The sequence below is a fragment of the Pundamilia nyererei genome, unplaced genomic scaffold (assembly GCF_000239375.1).
Source record: "Pundamilia nyererei isolate P.nyererei 1_Seehausen unplaced genomic scaffold, PunNye1.0 scaffold00392, whole genome shotgun sequence".
Classification (NCBI taxonomy): Eukaryota; Metazoa; Chordata; class Actinopteri; order Cichliformes; family Cichlidae; genus Pundamilia; species Pundamilia nyererei.
Genome location: NW_005187793.1, coordinates 107946 through 126795, shown reverse-complemented (window position 1 = coordinate 126795; position 18850 = coordinate 107946). Strand labels below are relative to the sequence as shown.

General features: G+C 38.7%; 3 protein-coding genes across 3 annotated transcripts in view; all 3 read right to left on the bottom strand.

Annotated features, from left to right (window-relative positions):
- Nucleotides 1-38: 38 nt before the first annotated feature.
- Nucleotides 39-3629, bottom strand: pdcd5 (programmed cell death 5). The gene is made up of 6 exons (XM_005752946.1): nucleotides 3398-3629; nucleotides 2225-2262; nucleotides 1675-1736; nucleotides 1490-1581; nucleotides 1023-1094; nucleotides 39-936 (listed from the first exon to the last, which is right to left on the bottom strand). The coding sequence occupies exons 1-6, from the start codon at nucleotides 3461-3463 to the stop codon at nucleotides 889-891; spliced, it is 378 nt and encodes a 125-aa protein (XP_005753003.1). The 5' UTR covers nucleotides 3464-3629; the 3' UTR covers nucleotides 39-888.
- A 683-nt stretch (nucleotides 3630-4312) lies between these two features.
- On the bottom strand, nucleotides 4313-5732 carry uraha (urate (5-hydroxyiso-) hydrolase a). The gene is made up of 4 exons (XM_005752945.1): nucleotides 5566-5732; nucleotides 5001-5140; nucleotides 4746-4881; nucleotides 4313-4588 (listed from the first exon to the last, which is right to left on the bottom strand). Exons 1-4 carry the CDS (start codon nucleotides 5617-5619, stop codon nucleotides 4499-4501), a joined length of 420 nt encoding a protein of 139 aa, XP_005753002.1. The 5' UTR covers nucleotides 5620-5732; the 3' UTR covers nucleotides 4313-4498.
- Nucleotides 5733-6693: 961 nt separating this feature from the next.
- LOC102211565 (heterogeneous nuclear ribonucleoprotein C-like) overlaps nucleotides 6694-18850 on the bottom strand; it is a 40559-nt gene continuing 28402 nt past the window's right edge. The window contains exons 4-7 of the mRNA XM_005752944.1: nucleotides 11258-11427; nucleotides 10087-10200; nucleotides 8815-8972; nucleotides 6694-8442 (exon numbers count right to left, since the gene is read on the bottom strand). Coding sequence (XP_005753001.1) covers nucleotides 8404-8442; nucleotides 8815-8972; nucleotides 10087-10200; nucleotides 11258-11427 — 481 coding nt within the window. The 3' untranslated portion in view covers nucleotides 6694-8403. The remainder of the gene's footprint in view (nucleotides 8443-8814; nucleotides 8973-10086; nucleotides 10201-11257; nucleotides 11428-18850) is intronic.

Here is an 18850-nt window from a genome sequence, read left to right as displayed (position 1 = left end):
AGACTTTTATAGAGATAATAAAGTATATTAATATAAAACACATTTCCTCATCTTGCATTTTATTTCAAAAGTTGTTGGATACATTTGGCAGTCTGTTAACTCCTGCTTCTGAATTGAATGTCAAAATGTGAACTTATTTATAAAGCAAAAAGTCCAGAGTCAATTATCCACCTCCATAGACTGACAGTCTACCTTTGTATGGTGGGGACGTTACTGTGTATTGATGTTGTGATATTTGATGTTCAAGTCAGTGGAATACAATTTGTGTTTAATTCTAAATGGAAACTTAAAAAAAAAAAGATTTAACACTCATTTAAATGGTGAAGGACAAATTTAGAAACAGTCCACTAACAAGGAAAAACATTTCAATTTAAGGCTCATTTAATTATATGTGAACCCTCAAGGTACACATCAGCAACAAGAATCCTAGAATAACAGCTAATGGGATAGTAGCCTAGATGGCAATTAAAGAGTAGACCCACATAAAATGCATTAACATCAGTATCATCTGCATTTTAACTAGTTTCTAATGTTTGAAGAAAATGCATGAACCGTGGTGAAAATAAAGGAAACTACTGAGATGGACTAGGAGAGTCAAACAGTGCCATGAGCTGTCAGATAAGCAGTAAAAATTTGTAGCATCTAGATTGAAGAGTTTACAAAATAAAATGTTAATTGACATTGTGTTCAACAATCCCACCAAATGCTGCAATATCAAAGTCCTTGTTTTCCCATCTTGGTTGGTAGTTTCCAAAGACACACAGAAGCTAGTGTGGCATCTCAGGGTTCAGCTAACAGGAACACACTAGTCAGCGATCCTGTCAGAGTCCCAGCAAAGCATGTCAACTGCTCTGATTTGGTTGCTCATTCCAGAGCTCCTGTTGAAAGTTAATAGTCGTCCTCATCATCCGAGTCCATCACCCTCCGTCTGTTGAACTGTCAAGTAGAGTGTATTAGAAATGTAATACATATAAATTACAGGAAAAAAAATCAAATGTATGTGACATTTCAGAGAAACTTACTGTAACGGTTGTCTTTTTTTCTGTTTGTTGACTGACTTTTTCTAGGATCTCGATCAAGCCTGATTCTGTAATCTGACAAAAGTGGAAATGAGTTTATTCAATATGTTTTGCTAGAAGCATTCAAAGTTAAAGTCATTTGAGGAAAAAAAAAAAAGAGTTTTGAGAGGAATGCATAGTGAAAAACTACATACACTCTTGCTGCTTAAATGAACTTAAATGATCGTCAGTCGTGTGACCACCTCTGAAAGCAGAGGTTTGGCACTTTGCTGGCACCATGCAGGCACCTTGCAGTTGAGTTAACTGCAAACTCCACTGTACACGGAAATATTATAGTGCTAAATCTGCCTGACAACTACAGCTTGGCTGAAGGTGGTTTTACAAGATACTGAATGGTGGGGTGTATTTAGTTTTTCATAGGATCGCAGAGAGTGCTGTGAAAACTTTTCCCCATGTCTGTACTTTCTTACCTTTCCTCCCAGCTTTCCAAAACGAGCCATTTGAATGAGATAGTTTTCAACTGCATTTGCCTTTTCTGGCTTCACCAAGGCAAGATTGCTCACTAAAAAATAAAATACAATGAGACAGCACTATTAATTTCGAAAGAGGAGTTTTATTAGGATGAAGGATATACAGTATATGAAACCACACTTACATCTCGCACGGGCAGACTGGTCTAGAACTTGAGCCAATATGGAGTTCCTCATATCTGTTTCTCTGTAATTAGAAAACAATTACATTGGTCAACTGAGACCAACTAAAAGAAAACAAAAAGATACTGCATTTATATAGAAGTTAAGCAGTAAGAATACCAGGTTGGTCAGCTACACTGAGAGTTTAGATATTAAATATATGTCAAAAACTTTCAGTGCTGGCTCACAGCGGCTCATCTAATTGTTGGGGTTTCTCCGTATTAATGTAATGGGTCTATACCTTACAATAATAAGCACCTTGAGGTGACTGTTGTTGTAATTTGGCACTATATGAATAAGACTGAGTTAAATAGGAAAAAATATATTCAACTGAAGGTATATATACACATTTCTGCTGTATGGAAATATTTTGGTTCAGTTACAAAACAAGTGCAATACTTAAGGCATATAACAGTTAGTCTTAAAAAAACAGTCCTTTATGCAAGTACAAGTACTATAAACAGGAAAAATTCAGCTAAAGTAGTTTCTTTTTTGATCAATTACACATCGTACCTTTGTTTGGCCTCCTCTGCTTGCTGATTATTACCTTCCTGGAAGTATACAGGACAGCACCATTAAATACAGATTTTATTTATACATTCAGCTAACTGGTAGACATTTTTATTTTATTCCATCCACCAATCAAACAGTACTTTAATGTTGGTAATGGTGAAAATTTGATAAAGTAACTTATTCGCTGTTATTTTCAGGTCTGACGATACAAGAAGGACCATGAGAGCAATCTCTTCGGTTATGTTTTCAAGTTTCTTCGTTTTGTTTTTAAAAATTCTATATTTTACTTAAACCAGTATAGCAAAGTATACCATAATGGCTTATCTTTAATCGAGTTTGTTAATTTGTTGCTTTGGATATTTTTTTTAATGGTAGGTACTCTATAATGTCCTCTAGACAATGAATTAAAGTCCAGTATGTTCTCTATTTTGTAACAAATAAAGTTAGACTACTGTCAACAAACAAACAAAACTCATATGACAGATTTATATATATAGGCACATTCAGTGAAAAGTTCCAATTACAGTCTTCTTGAGGTAAGTTGGATATCATCAATGAGATTTAAAACCCACCGATCACTGTATTTTTTGAGGTCACAAAAAGACATAAAATAGAAATTTATGAGTGCCAAATATTTTCAAAAACAATGACAGAAACCCAGACACGTGAGGACTCTCTAATCACTGCACTGCATGTGAATTAGTATAAATACTTATTTCTGACATATGGTAATGTATTAGACTACTGACAGTTCACTAAACACGTCAGAAATTGCTGCCGCTTACTCACATGCTGTGCTAATGTCAAAGTTTAGATAAACACACACACACAAATTATCTGTAGAAAGGAGGAAGCATAACGACCACTCCATCAGTAGCAAGTCTAAAAATTTGTTCAATTTTGTTCCAACAAGCCAGCGCTTCGATTTTCAGAGGGGTAAGCGCTGACTGATACAAAGCTAGCACTATGGTGATGTTAACACATCTAGATGAGGAAGCAAATATCATCTGCACCAAACATGAGGCTCATTAAGTTAGCTGTGTATATCCCTTAAGTTAGAGTTAAGTGGTGGTTTGTTTTTGTTTTAGCTACACTAGCTAGCAGTATACTGAACTCAGCATCTCCATATAAGGCGGGTGAAACCATGCTTTCCGGTGCCTATTCGGTTCTTACCCCTTGCTTTGCCTGTAGCTCCGCCATTCTTTGCCGCCTAATCGCCTCTAATTCTTCGTCTGCCATTTTTTATAACCGTAATAGTGACCTAAAAGTCAAAACTGGGATGGTGTATCGCAATAAAATTCCCACTAAACTGCTATCACAGGCTAGGCCCAGCCTAACTGAAGGAAGGATAATCGACGTCAGAAAAACAGATCCGACAGGCTCGATCAATCAATGAGAGAGTCAGGCTCACTCAGTCGTGCACTGTATCATTATGCCTCTGAAGTTATATATTTTATTCTCCCAAGTCTTAATAATAATAATAATGGATTGGATTTATATAGCGCTTTTCAAGGCACCCAAAGCGCTTTACAATGCCACTATTCATTCACATTCACACACTGGTGGAAGCAGCTACGATTGTAGCCACAGCTGCCCTGGGGCAGACTGACAGGAGCGAGGTTGCCATATCGCGCCATCGGCCCCTCTGGCCAACACCAGTAGGCGGTAGGGTAAAGTGTCTTGGCAATCATTATAACATTTTTTCCCAGGAAGTCCGTTTGATTTTTCTCCAAAATATAAGGTTAGGGTAGCGCTGTGGCCAAAGTTACCACCAATAATTACTTATACCTCATAGGGGTAATACTGAAAGAAGGATCTCTAACTGGAAATATGAAAAATCTTAACTTTATCCTACAGCGATTTGTATGGTTCTTGTGATGATATACTCTCAGGTTTCACAGGACCTGGAGGGGTTTCTTGAAGGTTACTGTCTTTTTAAAGGCAGTGCACATGTAACACAATTGATCAATCAATATGTTTCAATTTGTATCACATACAGAAACTGGTGATTTAGACAGATGTATTATTTGATAGTTTAGACGTTACACATCTTAAAATAAAGTACAGCATATATTAATAAGTGTTTTTTATTTGTTTTTTTAAAGAAAGAAAATATGGTATTGTGGCACTATTACAACAAAAAGAATAATTGAAATGGAGTATTGTGCCTTGTCAATATGTCCAATATGTGTGACAGTTCATTCAGTGCCATCATGTGATGTGTCAAACAGCTGACAGGTGGAGTAATCTCAGGAGGTTCCTCTTGCTTGATATCTAGCTCCCTCTGTATGTACTGTAAGAGAAACGACTCAGAAGCAGAGGGATATGGTACTTTTGCCCAGGGTCATTTATGGTGAAGACAATCTTCAAGAAGAAAAACAGAAAGATTACAGAGATAAGATTAATATTCAAGCCCATACAAATGGTTTAAATTGGACACAAATTTACCGATTTAGTCTCAAAAATTGTGATGACACCACAAGTAAATAGTGAGATATCAACAGTTTTAGCATTTCCTCACCTCAACATACGGGTAAAAGCAGGTCTCTCCCATACTCGCCCAATACTGAGCCGTCTCAAAATGCATTTTGTACACACCAGATTTAAATGATTGTTTTGTGATAAGTCCAGGGCAACGTCCATCATCATTAGTGGTCCTGTTCAAAAAGCATAAGATTGAAGAGCTTTGCACAAAGACATCAACTTTTACAGCAGTCTTTGAGATTTTCAACTAATTATAGGTTTCTTGGTGATGCTTTTTTTTTCAGGTTCTTACCCGGTGGTGATTAAATTCCAGGTGTTTGTGGAGGGGTCTTGTTGATAAAGGCTGAGGGCCATATTTGACCCGGGGACACCCACTGCAGTGTTCAGCACATGTGTGGTCAGAGGACTAGGTGATTCTGACATTGCTGTGAGCTACAGACCGAAGACATAGGACTTTAAACAGAGCAGCTTAATATGGAGGAATCACATTAAAATAGTAATATTAAGATGAAACTATATCCACACATTTGCATCTTACAAATGAGATACTGGTGCTGGTGTAGTTTTCTTAAAGCACCAGTGAGTTCTTGCAATGTTAAACTATCTTTGGCACTTTAAAGATTTTAGACAGCAACCACAGCAGAACCCTTGGTTTAAATTTGCCACAAGACTGTGTTCAATAATTAAAAATAGCATATTTTGTTATATTTGATATTGAACTGTTAACTAAAACTAATGTCACCTCAGCCATAAGTTATAGTACATAACAACCTATCGACTATATAATGCTGTTTCACTTTATTTTAAAATCACAAATCTTCAGTTTTATCATGTATTTCTTAAAATGTTACACTTACCTTATTATCAGGCAAAATCTGACTCTTCAGTTGCTGCAGCCTGGAAGCGCTCATGAGCACTGAGGAATAAAAATTCTGGGTTTGCAGCTTTTTACTGAGTAATGTAATTTTATGGTGTATATGTAACAGCTTCAGATCTTTATTACAAAACCCCCACAAAGTTCTGAACACTGTCCTCTTCAGTATGACATTCAGTTCACATGTGCTTATCTTTTTGTCAACAGCACGCTAGTTATGCAAGAGCTCCTTTTGTCACACTTCGTTTTCAGCACTTTGAACTTGGATGATTAAAGTTGCTTCCTCTGGGGCCGAGCAGATTAGCACAGTAAATGGCATTAAAAGTAACAAAGTTGCATTCTCACATCTTCCCCCTGCTTGAATTTCACAAAAGAATATTCACAACATAATTTTATATGAACCACTCAACCTTAACCTCCAGCTTCAAATTCAGCTCCCGGAGTTCAGCATCAGAGTTGTTAAATATAAAGGCTTGTTGATTTTATTGTTGACAGCAGAGCTCTGCTTCACAGTTCATAATGGTGACTTTTTAGCAGTGCTGTTCTTTTTTTCTGATGCTTCCATATCAAACTATATCATCAGGTACATGCTGACATTAGAGCGCAAGACGGCAATGTGGTTAATGTGCATCATCAATCACTAAAAATCACCAGGCTGTCCTATTTGGCTACATTTCATTTCATGTCTTCATCTCATGTTTGTTTATTAATCGTTCATATTATTACTGATGAGAAAAAGAGAGCAAAAGATTTTTACATGTCTTAGTTTTTAGTACCCTTTCAGGTCCTTGTGACCTATGGCCTAAATTAAACTGAAACCTGGCCATTTTCCCCACGTGGCCTCCGTATCTCAGCTCAGTAAAGCTTTCTCTTTCTCTCTTAATTATCTCTCACAGGCTAAGCCAGCTTTCTAAAGAGACAGCTGCTGATGGAAAGGCTGTAGGTGGATTTTTGTTTTTCAAACTCTGACATATATAAAAAAATTAGTCATATTTTGTTTCAGTGTTTTCTGACTCAGCAGAAATTCACAGGCTGCTGGAAAGTCTTATCAAATGTCTGCTTTTGCCTCGGTCTTTCAGAATAAAAACACAACACCACAAATAATGTTTATACTCAATATGAAAATACTTTTACTACAATGACAATGAGTATTTCCACTTGGCAATATCTTAAGAATGCAAACAAAAACATGTAACACCATAGGAATTATAATAATATCATTATTTTCTTTAAAAAAACACACAGAAGTCCTAAAGCAAGATTAAAATTGTACGGCTAAACAATTACAGAAAAGTATACAATAATACACATTATTACACTGACCTGGGTCTTCGCACATCTTAAAGTGTCTAATACATAGAGGAAGAGAGTTATAACATTACTCTAATACACTTAAAGGAGATAAAATACTCTTTCCTTCTGAAAATACTTAATGGGTATAGTATATCATTCATACTCATACCTACAGGTGGAAAACAAACCATTTATCTCCTGAGTGATTATCCAGCTAAATTCTGATATCTGGAAAATATGAGTTAAGGTTTAAAAATGAAAGAGCTGTGTGCAGAGTTTAGAATACTTGAAGTAACACAGAGTTCATTTTCATTATACTGTCCACACAATATTCCAGTTCTAGTGTTAATTTGGAAATAGCGGCATGTTTACATGGTTGAGAAAAACCCATGCTTAATTAATATCTAGTCCTATGTGTTTTGTGCATGATTTACTTCAAGGTCCTTAAGGCCTTTAGACATTTTGTAACACTGAATGATTTTGCTGTTTCCAGGGGGAAAGGAAAAAACCCCAAACAAAATGATGAACCATCTGTAGAAACACTCATATTAACAGTATCTATAAATGATTAATGTGTGTAAAGTCTGACATTAATCTATGTCATCTGTTTTCATAAAAACAAAGAAATAAAAACCCAGAGTGACCCATGCATGGTAAAAAAGTACAATCTGAAGTGAAAAATTAAACTAATGAGGACGTGCTTGAAAACCTGCATACTATCTGATAGACACCAGTGTGGTTGCACAAAGACTTCAGGTCCTTTAGAAGTCCATGGGAAAATGACTTTCTGACTTGACCCCTGTAAACACATTCCTGCTCAGTTTATGGGTTCTGTCACTCATTTTTGGTCACACTGAATTTAAAAAAAGAAATTAGTTTGTTTTATAAACCTGGGTAATACTGTGTTTCAAAATAGAGGCTTATCTGTGGTACGAAATCGCATGCTCATTAGCAAGTGAGACGTCACTCTCCAGTTTGCCAAATGCTCATCTCCAGGCTTCAAAACAGGACTTCAGAAACCAGTGTGAGACATCACGGTAGCTACGTCCATCTTTTATACCGCCTGTGACGTGAGCAAAATAAACTGGCAGGTTTGTGTCATTATGATTTAATGATTCATATCTATTTTGCTGAAACATTGAGATTCATGCTGGAGTGTTGCTGTTGGTGCAAACTCACTCATACAGTAGAACTGGTTCATTTCAGGTAGACGTGTAAAATTTATAAAGTCATCGTTCTGTTTTGTTTATTTGTTACAGCAAGGTCACGGTCTATCTGTCACTCTCTTAGGTAAGCCTGTCAAGTTCTGGTCAGTTGGATGTATGTGTACTTGCTTCTCAAAATTGATCTGTATCTGGATCATGGTCACGTTAAACAAGTTGCTGTGATTCAATTAAATGCATTATGTTATTTGATATGTACACCCTATGTTGAGCTTCTGATGTGGGTGTTAGCCTGATGGCTCAGGTTCTCTTCCTCCATGTTTGGCACCTTATCCATGTCTTTTACGTTCTCTCACATTCCTCCTTCATATTTCCTCCTCAGGGTCAGAGCTGTGGTTGCTCATCTGTGACAGACAAACAGGCAGACAGACAGTGGGAGGGAAACAAAGAAGGCGTTTCATTAACTGCCAGCTCAGAATGACTCAGGAAAATTTTGTTATGCCAGTATACGCTGATTTCAAGAAGCAAAGTCTTGCTTAATGTCCAAGCCACTCATAAGACTGAAATATGTGGGCTTCTTGCCTGTATGACTTTCAAGTAAAAACAATGTTTTCTAAAAAAATAATAACAATTATACAACATTACTCCCCATCCATATTCACAAAATGTAGCCCTAACAGAGACCCAAATAATGTTCCAGGCAAAATATTAAACTTTTTTTGGTCATAGCATCTGTATCCCCTTAAACTAGCATATGCTTCATAAACATCATTTACCGTGTGGTGGTCATCGTCAGGCTCTCTCAGGTCAGGGCTCTCCTTGTGAATTCGATGGCGGGAACTAGGAGGGGAGAGGGAGGAAAGGGAGTGCTCTGGGCTGCTGGGTGATGCAGCATATGGTGAGCCAACTGGACTATCCTCTCTCAGTGGAGACCCTAAAAAAAAAAAAGAAAAAGAATAAACATATGTACACACGACATTCGCAGTTTTATTTGAGATTAATTGCTGTTCGCACAGCGTATTGAAGAAAATTCGTGTTCTCTGATTTTATACTAGATGACAGGTAGAAAAATGAGTGGGAGTGACAAGATGAAGGACAGATGTGATGATAGCGAGAGGGAGATGAGAGACGGCAAGGCTAGACAGTGAGGGACAGGGGAATGAAGCAAAGCTGGAGATAAATTAATATAAAGATGAGAGCTATCTATCAGCCAAGGTCAATCAAAGTAGACAGGAGAGTTTTAACACAGACTTTTGCAGGTGCAAATCCACAGATAGTAAAATGAAGGTTGTCCAGGACTGTTTTTTTAGTCGAATGTTGTGATAATGGTTTCAAGGTTAAAGTACTGTCTTCACTCAACAACATTTAAGTGTAGCAGTGACTGAGGGGTTGGGAGCTCAGAGGAGGTTGAACTGCATCAAGTGAGAGGGAGTGGTGTAAACTCAGTGTTTCAGTTATGGTCGGTTTAATTAAGGCAGAGGCTAAAATAATTTCCTTAAGGAGGACAATAGAGCTTTGTCCTTTATTCCCTGAGACGTTTTTTCGTAGCCAGCTGCAGTGACCTGGAGATGTCCACATGAGGGCAGCAACAGCACTTCCTTCTGTGTGTAGCGATCGGCTGCCGTTCACAGTACTTGATTATTTGCGTTTGCAGAAGTCTCATCAGTCAGTTACTTCAACCACGCTGTTTGTTCAGCATGTTCCATAATTTGATCCCAACCATAAATCTATACACCTCTCCCCCGACAGCCTATATCTGCCTGGATTCAACTTTTTAAAAGATCCTGACTGGGGGAAAATAATTGATTTGTCAGGTAAAATAAGAGTGGCTCCATCCATGCAGTGCATTCCCATCCCCCAGTTTCCCTGCAGTACAGATCCTGAATCGTTTTGATTGGGGTTGTGACTGGAGGAGCTAATCAAGCAGGAATCTGAATGTGGCATATTGCCGGAGTCCTCCTTAAAATGATTCTGATGTGCAAATGGATTATCTATCATTCGATCTTACAGCCACTCGACTCCACTGTCTTTCTGAATGAGTGTCTCACCTTTGTGGTCATTCCTCTGTGTGTCCATCCTGTCAAGACTGTCAAGCAGCCCATCGATCTGTGTCTTTATCAGAGTCAGCTCCTTTTTAATCACCTGCAACTCCTCCATCCCCACTGCAAGGACAGCGAGAGCGAGAAAATGTAAGCGACATTAGGAAATTACACGACCTGGAAACACCTTTGGAAAGAATTCTGAATGTACTTCAGCTAGTGTGAGACCTCTTTGAGGACACTGGAGCAATATACAGTTAGGTCCATAAATATTTAGATGCATATATACATGTAATTTTGTCCCTGTACATCACCACAGTAAATTTTAAATGAATTAAGATGTGATTGAGATGCAGACATCATCAAATGCTGCATTTCCTCCTTCTATCAGCAGTCACATCATCAAAAAACAATAGTGATCCGGTTCCACAGCCATACATGCTGTATGCCATGCCGTAAAGTCGTAATGGACATACATGCAGTATGCTTCAGATCATGAAATGTTCCCTTTCTCCTCTGTACTTTTCTATTCCCATCATTCCAGTACAAGTTAATCATGGTTTATTCTGCCCAAAGAATTTCTGGACTGATGATAAAGACTTTTATTCTGCCTCTGAATCTACTGTTTGGTTCACTTCTATCAACATCTGTTTTGACCTCATACTAAGAGTCCCTGTGAACAACTACCAAATTCAAGTTCAATACTTGGAAACAACTCTATATCTTTCATCTGCTTGTCATGGAAAAACGAGGGAACGGGCCGTGAAACTGCTTGTCAGTCAACTGTCTAATTAACTCTGGGAAAATGGAGGACTAGAAATTTCTGCAATTTCTAAACAATTAATGCAATGATTTTTTTCAACCCCTTGAATTAAAGCTGAAAGTCTGCACTTCAATTAATTGGTTGATTTTAGAGTTCACTGTGATGGTGTGTAGAGAGACAAAACTACAAAACTGCCAGTGTAAAATGCATGAGTTCTTTTTTATAAAATATATTTATTAAGCATGTAAGTTTAAATGCATAGAACTTTACTACCATTTTAGGCAAACAATGGGAACCTACATTATCCAACTTGTCTAATTTAAGATGTAAAATAAAGCCATTTATTTTTTAAAATTTGTTTGTTACGTTTTTTCCACAACAATCAAATCTCAGTGACATCCCATTCATATTGCTCACACTTGGCTGTGGCTGAACAAGTAGAGTGGGCTCTGGAGCTTTTGGAGTGGGTTCTGTCTCGGCTGCGTCTGTGCCCAGAGGAGTAGGAGGAGGAACGGGATCGCTTGGCAAGACTGGGTCCCAGGGGTAGGGGAGAAAAGGAAGCTGGCACACGCTGGTAGTCATACACCCTGTAGATTAGGTAGACACATTTTTAACAAAAAATATTGTTAAATGACTGTTTTCATGCAGCAACTTGTGTTTTTGTGCTGTAGCTGTGTCTGTGTGATTTTGTGCTTGTGTCTGAAATGATAATCAGAGGCTGGAAACAATGCATTTTGTCACACATAGGTGAAAATGACCCAAATTAGAAGCTGTATGCAGATTATTGTTCCGCAGATCATTTGAGCTGTTCACAGCCTCCGTACAGAGTACACAGCTTTTAGATCCACCGTTTCAGGCAACAGGTGGTGATGACGTTTCATGCTCATGAGGCCACTTTAACTTTCACTCAGATGGCAGATTGATGCAGGGCACAGTGCAATGCTCAAAACTGGGACTAGTTTGCTTGTATTTTATTTTGAAATATTCTCTTGCTCAGCTGAACGTATATTGTATGTTTTCAAAGTTCTTTAAGTATCAAATTCAAATCAGCATTCATACCTAAACTTAGACTACAAAAAAATTTAATCATATTCAAACAAAGTGAAAAGAGATGCAAATTAAAGCAGTTGTCCAGCCGTCATAAATAAATATGGGGGGGTCTATTCTATGTTCCTTTGACTTGTATTTTCTATTTATCAAATGCAAGAGAGTGAAACTGTCTCACTCTCACTGTTGCCTCCTCCCTGTGGACAGCTCCATGTCTCTATCTGTCACTGAATGTAATTGGTTCTGTCAGGGCCAATCAATAGCTCCCCGGCAGGCTAGTAGTGCCGGTGACAGGGGGTGTATCACTGTCAACCTCTATAGTGGTTACAAAAAATGACACTGTGTGTTTGTGCATGGGTGTTTCAAAAATAGAAATAATGATGTGACTGAAGAATGCAATGGCCTCGACACTCACTGACCCAGTGACCAGGTGAAGCTACAGAGCTACAGGATCCAAACCAACCAATCATCACTTGGCAAACCTGTAGAAAGTGTGGGAAGCTAATGTTTTGAATGGTACAGTGCATGCAGAAAGTATTCATACTACTTCACTTGTTCCATACTTCTACACAATGACATTGTTATTATTCTTTATTGAAGCACCTATGCTAGCAATTATAGCCTCAAGTCTTTTTGAGAATGATGCTACAAGCATGGCATACCTACTTTTGAACAGTTTCTTCCCTTTTTCTTTGCAGAACTTCTCAAGATCCCTCAGGTTGGATAGGGAACACCCTGCACAGCCTAGGGATGTTCAGTCAGGTTTATGGCTGGACTATGGCTGGGTCAAGGAATTCACAGTCGTTGTCCTTTTCTAACCTGAAACTTTGCTCCAGTCCAACGTTCATAGCGCTCTGGAGGAGGTTATCATCAAGGTTCTCTCTGTACATGGCTCCATTTATCTTTCCCTTAATCCTGACTAGCCTCACAGTTCCTGCTGCCAAAAAACATCCCTAGAATAATATGATGCTGCCACCACCATGCTTCACTGTAGCACGGTGTAGCACTGGTATTGGGCAGGTCAGACATGACTCTTAGCATTCAGCCCAAAAAGTTCAATCTGGTCTGAGGCTCCTTCAGGTGCATTTTAGCAAACACCAGGTGGGTTGTCATTTGCCTGTCATGTGTCATGTGCCTTGAAGAACATCATCTCCTCCTCCATTCCAGACACCACAGATCCGGAGCCACCCATGGCTCCAACACCATTGTGGAGTTTGCTGACGACACAGTGGTGTTGGGCGCCATCTCCAACAACGATGAGGCGGGCTACATTGACGAAGTGAAGAATCTGGCATCATGGTGCCAGGATAACCACCTCCAGCTGAACGTTGGCAAGACCAAGGAGCTGGTGGTGGACTTCAGAAGGAGTCAGCACAGAGACTACAAGCCCACTATCATCAATGGAGCTCCAGTGGAGAGGGTGCAGTCCTTCAAGTATCTTGGTGTCCACATCTCCTCAGACCTGACATGGTCTGCCTACATTCAGGTCCAGACCAAAAGGCTAGGCAGTGCCTGTATCACCTCCGACAACTGAGGAAGTTCAGGGTCTCGCTAGCGATCCTCTGGACTTTCTATGTAGGTGCTGTGGAGAGCATCCTCACACAGAACATCACATCCTGGTTTGGGAACAGCTGTGTTAATGACCAAATAGCTCTTCAGAGAGTGATCTGTACAGCAGAACGCTGCTGCAGGATTGCTCCCCCCCACCCCCTTCAGGACACCTACACCAGGAGATGCCGGACTAGAGCAGCGCAGGTACTGAAGGACCCATCCCAACCTGGCAACAAACTGTTCCAACTTCTGCAATCCGGCAGAAGGTTCCGCACTATCCGGGTAAGGACAGAGAGACTCAAGAGGAGCTTCTATCCCCAAGCCATCCGGGGCCTAAACTGATTGGCCACTCTACCATACAGGTCTGATGATGGAGTGCTACAGAAATGGTTCTCCTTCTTCTCCTCTCTCCACAGAGCAATGTTCAAACTCTGTCAGAGTGTCCATCAGGTTTTTGGTCACCTGCCTCACAAAGGACCTTCCACAATCACTCATACTGGTCGGGGAACCAAATCTAGGAAGCGCCCTGGTGTTTTAAACTTCTTCCATTTACAGATTACCGGATTACAGGACCTTCAGTGCTGGAGAAATGTTACTGTACCATTCCCCATATCTGTGACTTGATACAATCCTCAACTATGGGACTTTATCCATACAAACATGTGCCTTTCCAAATCATGTCCAGTCAACTGAATTTACCACAGGTGGACTCCAATTAAGTTGTAGAAAAATCTGATAGATCATCAGTGAAAACAGGATGTACCTGAGCTCATTTTTGAGTGTTATGGCAAATGATGAATACACGCACATGCTGTAAAATTGTTTCTTTTTAAAATACATTTGCAAGAATTTCAATCACTTTGTTATTATGTTCTTTTTTTTTTTTCAAATCAGGCATAACGAGACAGGGGAAGCAAAAAAAAAAGGGACTGTCAAAGATAAAACAGGAAGTAGCACGCAAACCAAGATTCAGACAAGGACACACAGGCTTGACACAAAGATGGGGATAAACAAACATAGAAACACATGACAGACGGGGGGAGACAAAGGAGAAAACACAGGGAGAAGAACATGGAGACAGCACAGAGATATGACAGGGATGAGAGGGAGAGAGAGGGCAAGAGACATGACTGACAGGAGGGGAAGCCAAACAACAAAACAGAAATACCAGACCAAAGAAGCGGGAACATAAACTGATAACCCTAAATTAACTTAACACTAAACTAGAGACCTCTAATAATATAGCAGGAAAATTAACAGGGATTACCAAACGCTACCATTTCTAGTCACACGAACTAAACAAGAAAACCCGGCCTAATAAAATCCAGAAAAAAGGTTCACTTCTCAAAATCAAAAAATGAATTCAACATGATGCAAAAGGTCACAAAACAGAGAACACTGGCTCAACGATCCGGTACCATGACACTACTATAATAGTGTCAGTGACTTAAAAAAACTAACGTGTTAGATATTTCAGGATAAAAGACAGTCTGAAAACAAATGAAAATATTTCTGCAAAGCCTGCGAGTGAAGTGTTCCTCTGTTGTATATAACGAGCCAACAACAGGAAGTGAAGCTGTCATCTGCAAGGACTTTGATTTTGGATGGCAATTTAGATTTACTGATTGAGCCGTTAGCCAGTCAGTCAGACACAGCCTGGCTTCCTGAAGAGTTTTCTATATTGTTTCCTGATCTATCATATTATGTGAAGCCCGTCTACTTGATATAGTGATTTCTGAACAGACTGTGTTCTTAGCACATCCACAATACACAGTCAGACACATATGCATCACAATGTCACATAAGTATGAAGTGTATTAGGCCACCATAAGTGTGTGAGATTAGAGGCTTTGAGCATTGTCCGTGCGGGGAGACATTGAAACCAAAGACTTAGGGGAGTTTAAAGTCTTTTAGAGCTGTGTGCAGGGGCAGATAGACAATGTGTTGTTACACCGGCTTTGAAGTGTCATCTCAGAGAATAGAAGCTCAGACAATGAGAGACGGTAGAGGAGTGAGGATTACAGAAAAGTGTGTGAGTGTGTGTGAGAGTGTTTGTCTCCATGGATTAGACCCCACATGGAAAGCAGCTTTGTCAGCCTGAGCTGTTATCTGTGTTGAAAGACACTTTACAGTTGTGTTTGCTCAAGAGGACAGCGGGCAAAAACAGTCATTTCTCCCTTTCCCACATATTGACGTACACAAACAACAAACACAGATGCAAAGGTGCGTGCACGTGTACACACGCATAGCTCCCGCTCACTCAAACCCAGAGGAATACACGCACATGCACTCAAACACGCACAGCTGTCAAAAGCGCAAGCCAACAGTGTGGGGAATAATCACGCACTGTGTTAAAAACAAATTGAAAATCAGCAGTGAGTGTTCCCCCCTGAACAAAGACGAAAAAAATGCGACGCGAGGAAAACCACATGAAAATATGAAACAATGAAAAAAAAAATGACAGGTAACACTCAACTCAGCAATAATACTCAACTAGGTGCGAGAGAAGCTACAGGATGAGGTGTTATTCTCCTGTGCATGTGTGTGTTTCAGTAAGTTGACTGCCTTCTTTTATTCAGATATGAAGCTCAGCTAACTACACCATCTACCTAAAAGCTGCGCTCACGCTACAAATGCACGCTGTCCAAAGGGCAGATTTTGGTGTTTATGAGATGTCACTTAATTTAAGAGTATGGCTGTTGTCAACCTTTTTCAGAAACTAGTATGAAGTGCAAATTTAAAAGAGAAAACTTAAATAAAACCTGTTACATTTCCACAAAAAGAGCTGTCATGTTTGACACTTTTTTTCTACAACCAATTTAAAGTGAAGCGTTATGGCACTTTTAGTTTTTCAGTCATCTCCCAGTACAAGTTGTTTCTTAAGACCTCACTTTAGTTGAAAGTGAAGGCGTGAGCGAAATCAAATCAGTTATTAGTTTTCCTGCTTAATAAGGCCTGGAGATTTGAAATCAGCAACTTGAAAGCAGAAACTTGAATAAATAAGAGGAGAAACAAAAACATATTTTAATAATGGGCACAAGGGGCCACTAAAAGACTTTTTTGAGTATAAAAAGGATATCAATATTATGCTAGAACTGTCACAGTCACTTCACTTGTTTTTCGAGGAATGGTTTTCATTCCTGTAAAAGAGATCTAAAACTTTAAAAAATTGAGCTCAGCAGTTCTGTTAAACTGGTTTTGGCCAAACACTTTACAAAGACACAACAGACAAGGAGTTTATAATCTCACTGGGATATTCAAGAAAAGATTAACATACAATATACGGTACTGAGTAAAAGTATTAAAGCATGTGGCATTTCTTATTAAATGTTTTTATATTATATTATATTTTTCTTCCTAGGAGAGGGATTTTCTTGCATTTTCAGTGGCCTGAGTATTTTTGTTACTAACAGCCTGTTGCAAAAACAAATAATTTGTTTCACTTTCCTCAGGTTAATATATGAAATATTCCAAAGATAACACAGTTTGATGTCATTAAACAGTTTTTTGCAACAAGGTCTAAAGTAGATGAACAGTATCTGGGGTCGTGTTCTTAAGAAATAACAAAAAATCCCGCAAAGACCTGGCACAAGAGATGCATCTAGTCCTTCAGTGAATCCATCTACTGTTTGCTGAAGCTTCATCAGAAATGGCCTCAATAGATAGGTTGCTGTCAAGAAGCCATTCATCACTCAATATTCAAATCATTATCAATATGTATGTGAGAAAAGGTCAGTGACTGTCTACAACCATCTGTTAAACATGGCGGAGGCTTCATCACGGTTTGGGGTTGCATTTCAGTCTGTGGTGTTGGGCAGTGTTGTGGGTATCATCAGATTTTGAAAGAAATGACTGAAAGATTAATAGGCTCTGTTTTGAGTTTTGTTTAAAAAAGAATGACTTCATATAGGGAAAAAAATATATCACATATGCAGGACACCTTAAACTAGCTTTTTAATTAAGCAGCAAGGCAGAACAAAATCAGGGCTGTATCAAATATACAGTTGAAACCAGATATTTACACACTCTTCAGATCAAAACACAAACACTTTTTTAATTGTAACATAAAAATCAGACTAAATGTTTATTTTTTTAGGTTGATAAATATAAAAAACATATTTGTTAACTTTAAGAGTAAAGAGAGAAACTATCTGTATTTCTTAATTGTAAATGGCACCAAATTGTATTCAAAATTAAGCCACACTTATGGAGCTCCACAGTTCTTTTCCTGGTGTTTTGGTTGACATCTCTTGATTTTCCCATTTCAAAGAAACAGGCTCTGTGTTTTGCCTTATATGCATCCACAGCTGTGCCACCAGTTTACTCACATGGACTCTACTAACCTATCAGAAGCTTCTTCAGCTCAGAATGGAATCCTCTGGAGTTTTCTTATTAATTAACAATAAACTTAGTGTACATGTACTCCTACATTTGATGAAAGTGATAAAAATAGACAGCTCTGTCTCTCTTTATTCTGACATTTAACTGATTCAAAAGATATTTCAATATTTATTTATCCAAAACAAAACAAGTTTACTCTAAATTCATGTTGTACAGTAACAAAAATGTTCTTGTGTTTTCATTAAAGTGTATGTAAATATCTGTGAATATACTGCTGTGTATTTAAATTACTCTTGTGTTGCATAGAAATATACTGAACAACAAGCATAATATATAAAATAACATCTACCAGAGTTTTTTCTTTGAAAGAAGCTCCTTATGTCCATTCTTGTATATCAGTGCATTACTGAAACTGATTTATTTAGCCGTGGGGGGAAAAACTGAAAATATGAAATAAACACACATGTAAGCTAGGACTGAAAAAACAGCATTGTTGTTGTTTGGTTTTTCATTTCGCCATTTGTTGATTCATAATCAACGTAATAATTCACGTAATATATGTTAAGTGATCAGTTTGACCTCAATCTTTCATGATACACCGTTATATTTACATTATTTCTACAGTACGAATGATTTTCTTTGGTACCTGGTCAAACTTCAGTTCTCCTCAGTCTGCGCTTCTCCAACCGCGCACTCGCAGGCAGCAGCTCTCCCCCGCCCCTCGCTCAGTCGCTTAGTGCCTGAGCTCGGATCATACCAATATTAGGGGGGATTTACGCACAGTCGTAAATTCCCACAGTGTGCACTATGTGTTTTGAATATTGTGTGTAGTTTTTGTTTTATACAGTTGTCAGCCAGGCATCTAACTATGAAAAAATTACACTTCAAAAGACCCCGGGCTTCTGACAAAACAACCCGGGCTTAAGCCCAGTAAGCCACCACCCTGCTCCGCCACTGCTTCAAAGAAGCCTGGAGAACTATTCATGAACACTACTTAAAGAAATTAAACTAAAGTTTGACTTAGAGTGTTCAGGCTGTGTTGAAGAATACTGGAACATACAAACATTGCAG